At 37.2% G+C, this 5,491-nt stretch overlaps 1 protein-coding gene across 1 annotated transcript in view; it reads left to right on the top strand.

The window, feature by feature from the left end:
• The window catches only part of LOC101849671 (macrophage mannose receptor 1), a gene marked incomplete in the record, with an annotated part of 96,526 nt that overhangs the window by 38,811 nt on the left and 52,224 nt on the right, over positions 1-5,491 (top strand). Inside the window, 4 exon segments of the mRNA XM_013091481.2 lie at positions 429-482; positions 2,622-2,665; positions 4,088-4,223; positions 4,877-5,119. Of these exon segments, the coding sequence (XP_012946935.1) occupies positions 429-482; positions 2,622-2,665; positions 4,088-4,223; positions 4,877-5,119 (477 nt within the window).

The raw sequence follows: 5,491 nt of genomic DNA, 5'->3' as shown, positions 1-5,491 counted from the left end.
ATGTCTTTGTGCTGGTTGTGGATGTTGTGGACATTGGGCAGCGTTTGATGGTGAGTGGTGACAAAGAATGACCTTTTTTGATGAAGTTTGTGGAGTTTGTCATCATCATCATCATCATCATCATCATCATCATCATCATCATCATCATCATCATCACTGGCTTTTCTCACCCAATGTGGATCTATACTATAAGCCACCAACAAAAGCTCTCCATATATAGCCTACATCTGTTCTTGGCTATAGTCTCCACCTCTGTCCAGCAGAATTCTATCTCCTTTCGGTCCGAACCCAAGCCCCTCCTCCAAATACTCTAGGATCTTCTCTCTTTTTCTTTTTCTGTGTGGATTCCATCATAAAGTCTCAAAATACACATAAGGTTCAAACATCAAGTCGATGTTCATGGTCAAATTTGGTTGTTGTTTTCTCAGCTGAGTCGGCCCTGACTACACCAGCCCCTTATACCACCCCGTCAAACGTGCCAAGTGAGTTGCTCTTCTGACTTTGCTTGCTCAAGCTGGAAGTGTAGGCATCCAAGTGTGATTCTTTATGTGGTTGAACTGATTTTTCATATTATTGTGAAATAATTTTATCCTGTGTGAAAGAATTATTACTTTCCAGTGATCATGTGATTGATGTAAAGTGCTCAGAGATTTTACTCATATGGGAGAGAGTGCTATATGCAATCTATTATTATTATCATTATCATTATTATTATATTTATTACAAGACATAACTTAAAGGATAAATTGGACACTGTTAGTAGTATGGACCATAACAACAAGTGATACCCGTATACCACCTTTAATAATATGCTACCTAAGAATTACAAAGTTTTATCAGACATTTTTGGCCGTTTTAAGTTACTAAGCACATGAGGTCTGAAATCTTATGCTGTATCTTCTCAATCAAAATTATAAGAATATTTGGAGTCGTTATCAAGATATATTCAAAGGACTGCATTTGAAAAAGCTTGACGAGTTGTGAAACTCAAAACATGTTGTAGTCAAATTTCTCGAAACTAGGAACTGAGAAGATAGAACTTCATAATTTTGAGGTAACGAACTATCACAGCATAGTAGGCGATGATGATGTACATCCCCTTATAAACCTAAGTGTTCTATGAATGAGAAGGATGAACTAACCATCAAGATGATATTTCAAAAGGTGGATCTCTGTCTTTGTGCTGTTGTTGTTTTTTGGTGTTTTTTGGTGTTGTTTTTGTTGTCATCAAGATATTCAAAGAATTGCTTTCGAAAAAGCTGAAAATATTGTGAAACTCAAATTTTTTACGTCAAATTTCTCAAAACTAGGTACTGAGCAAATAAAACTTTTTAATTCTTTGGTAGGGAATAGTTGTCTGATACAAATTTGAATATAATGGCTGTAAACAGAAAAGTATGAAGTAATCAAACCCATCTTTGCAATACTAACTTGATGGCAATTTGTTCATAACTGGCTTTGAAAATACATTAAAGTTCAGATTCTTCATCCAAAGAGAGAGAGAATAATTGTCCTTCGTCCTTGGTTTGTTTTCCTCTCAGTCTGAGGTCTGTTTTTTTATGAGAGGTTCACGTTGTTTTTCGCTGTCTGTTTGATTTAGGTTTTGTTTTGGTCTTATTTTGTTTTTCACTTTAGAATTTTCAGTTCAGGTCGAAGTAAAAGGAAACTACAAAATAAAGAAAACAACAGAAAATGCTCGACCATTAGATTTTAATAAACGAACTATGTTGAGTTTGAATGCATTAATGAAATGAGTCAGATTCAGGTTTTAAGTCGACTTTAATTTAGTGGCATTGTTCTTTTTACTCTTGGAGCTTCTTTCTCAATATGCTGTTACATTTTTTTCACTTAATATTGAACTTAAGGTTTTTAGACAGTAAGTTTGCTAAGTTTTGGCTTATCATCTGTGCTGCAAGCAATTCACACGAGTCCTGTTGGGTACTTTTTACTTCAGAGACCATTGACTTGTTTAATTGTTTGTTCCTATTAAGAATCCTGAAATGCAAGAAAGTTTGTTAGTCTTGACCTTGGCATCAACCCCTGTGCCTGGGGAAATCCCATAAACCAAGGCTGCTCAGGGGTGACCACACTCTACCTCCCATAACTTTTTTATTTATAAATCTTTCCTTATGAATTTCTGCATGTACATTCTACATTGAACATCAATTCAATTGATATGATTTTGGAGTATTTGCATTGAGAGATAGATGGAGAATAGTTGAATTTGCGCTTTCAAATGGGGAGGGGGGGTGGGGTGGAGGTAAACATAAAGGGAAAAGTACCTCAATAATATTTTCAAGATTTTAGCCATAACTTCACTCAGAATTGGTATCAAAACAACCTCTGTCACAGTCCTGTAAATTCTACGGGCCATAGGCACAGCACTACATGGTTCAGGCCCGTAAATTCTACTGCCATGGCAGCGAAGAGGTTAAGCTTAACTTTTGAGATGTTGAAAGGTGCTTCTTTGAGAGAGTTTGAAAAACTGAACATTCTCAAAATTTGGACTTACGACACGTGGATTGCTCGAGACAGCGACAATACGCTCTATTCTTCCACTAGTGTATGGCTGCCAGAGTGGAGATTCTCTAACAACTTTGATTTGCTTGGTTTGTCCACAGAGGGAAAACACTACGGTTGTGAGCCTGGATGGTTGTCTTATCAGGTAGAGTAAAAACATTTTTTGTCCGATATGTGAAGTATCCTTTCTTTATGAATTGGATATAGTGTAATATAGTGTAAAGCGCATAGAGCCTGCAGTTGAGCGGGGATATGCGCTATACAAATGCTATTCATTATTATTATTTTTATTATTATTATCTTTAACTCAAAAGAAGTTAACTCTTTCAATATCGCAACCAGTGTTTTACGGCTCGTGCTACTCTCAACGCTGGACCGCGAACTGTGTTTCACGGCACGCCACTTCCTGCTTCAAAACCACACCTACTTTTGTAATAATCAAAACAGATATCTCAGACTGAAGAATGATCGTTTTTAGCTACACGTTGAGATAATTCATTATTTTCCCTTTATTTTAATATATAATATGGCTAATATTGAAAATTGAAAACTCAAAATCTTTAATTTGTTCGAGGATAGGAAGAATCAGAAAGTAGGTCACAGACAAGTCCAGGCCCAGGTTGAGGAAAACCCCCTGATAGTGAAGGAGTTAATGGAAAGGTTAAATGTGTGGCATCGTGGTGGAATCAGGCATTTATAAAAAATCATGAAATTGATGAATCCACCATTTTTCCACCGTTTAGGTTATTCTTATAGATTTAAAATTTTTTATTTACTCAACCCCTTGCATGTTCATTTAACCCTTCCAGCCCCAGCCATTTTTCTGCACTTCCTTACCCTAGTACCAGCCAATACAGTGGTATTTCAGAGAAACTAGCAGGCATTCTAAAAAGTGATCTAGTATCTTTGTAATGAGGTTTAGGTGATAACATAGAAAAGTGTTCAAAGGTAATTGAACGAATATTATGAAAATTACAGTTTAATTAGGTTCGCTAATTTAGAAAAATGCGAAAAATTGGTACCTCCCGAAACTGAGAATATACACTCTTGGGATGGTGGGAGGTACAAGCTCTGCTGAAAATATAAGCGCTTGGGGCTGGAAGGGTTAAAAAATGATTTCTGTTTGGATATCACTGAAAAATGTTGATTGGGGACACCATACATGTAAATTGTTAGTTTCCAGGACATTCATGGTTTGGAAGTCACCAAACTTTGGTGACCATTGTCTTGCTAATTTTACCTCTGACATCAGGTGACCTCTGACATCAGGTGACCTCTGCCTCCTTTAATCAGTCTGCTTCTATTAAAGATTGATGTTTTTTAGGATTGTTTTTTTTTTGTTGTTGTCAAAAGCAAGACAAATGAACAATACCAATAATTCTATATAGATCTATGTCTAAAAACTGACGAGTGCTTGATTCCACCATGTCAGGACCCAAATATTGAAGAGATTCGAGTTTTTTTTTTCTATCCCAGATGTTTTTGTTTGTTTTGTTTTAAAAAAAATGTTTTCTTTTCTTTTGTTGACATATTCTCTTAGTTTTATGAATTTTTGTTTTTTGTTCAGTCAAACTGCTACAAGATTCAACCTACACCCATGAAATGGGAAGACGCAGATATTGCCTGCAGACAGGATGGGGCGCACCTGGCCAGTATCGACTCCAAATTGGAGAACTCTTTTGTGTTCAGTCAGTTACCGAAAGGTTCGTGTATAGTTTTAAAGTTGTTTCTTAAACCTCTTTACTGCTGAGAAGACATATGTTCTGTCTTGCATTCTCCACTTATATTGTTTCCTCTGTATGGTTTACAAAAAGAGTTAACATAAACAATTCTTTGTGTTAAAATATTCCTTGAATGAACATTTCATCTTGTCTTTTCAGATGTAGATGGAAACTCCTCAGCAGTGAAGGGATTAAAATGATAAATTTTTTCATCAGTACCTATAAATATTTATGGTGCAAATTAGGATAGAGGCAGAGTGCATAGTTGCTTTTCAAAACACTGCACTTAATTGTATTAATGTAGGTTTTTAATGCCTCTTTCCACACAATTTAGATCATATAGGAGGTAGGCTTTAATGACCGTGCATTGTCAGGGCCAAACCGGGCTTAGAGGGATACAATGTCTCGGAAATTACGATGGAAGTCTAAGTCAGTACGTGGCTGACAATGTCGAAGTTGGAAAGGAATACCAGCCGCACCGTGAGCCGTTGAGAGTGGCTTGCTAGAGATAAAAAGTTAAAACCTTTTCGATTTATGAAATCATTTTTGTTGAAGCGTTAAAAATCTTTTTCTATCTTTGAATCTGCTTTCCTGATGGAAAATCACCTGACTTGACCACTTCCATTTTTCCCCAGAGAGCTGCACAAATACCTTCAAGTACCCGTCAAACTGCACCGTTTGGGCGAAGAATGATGAGTGCCAGAAAAACCCTGCCTGGATGTCGAAGCATTGCACGTCTGCCTGTGGGTTCTGCAAAAATGCGTGTGTGGACAAGCACACGGCGTATGAATGCCAGTACTGGGCCAAGGTTGGAGAATGCGATAAGAATCCGACTTACATGTTCCCAAACTGCGCTCTTTCATGTGGGTGCAGCCGTGGTAAGCAACAAGATAATAAAAAAAAAAAAGAATATTAAGGTGCTGTCAGTTTTTGGTTTGTTTTGTTAGTTTTTATAGAAGTTTAGTGCTTGATGAAATAACACAAAGCAACACTTTTTCAGAATGGAGTCTTCCCCCCCCCCCCTCGTACCCACACACACACAGCCCTTTTCCTTCACAACAAGGGAGAAGTGGAAGTTGTACAAAAATAAATTAGTATTAAAAATAAATGCACCGTAAATAGTATCTTGGGGGGGGGGGGGGTGTTCCGGAATCCGGAATGGATAAGACAAAACATTGATGTCGCTGAGATTTGAACCCAAAACATAGCAGTGTTGACCCAGTTCATGCTCCTGAGATGCATGTGTGTAT

The sequence above is a fragment of the Aplysia californica genome, unplaced genomic scaffold (assembly GCF_000002075.1).
Source record: "Aplysia californica isolate F4 #8 unplaced genomic scaffold, AplCal3.0 scaffold00037, whole genome shotgun sequence".
NCBI classification, from domain to species: domain Eukaryota; kingdom Metazoa; phylum Mollusca; class Gastropoda; order Aplysiida; family Aplysiidae; genus Aplysia; species Aplysia californica.
This window is presented reverse-complemented; position numbering and strand designations above follow the sequence as displayed.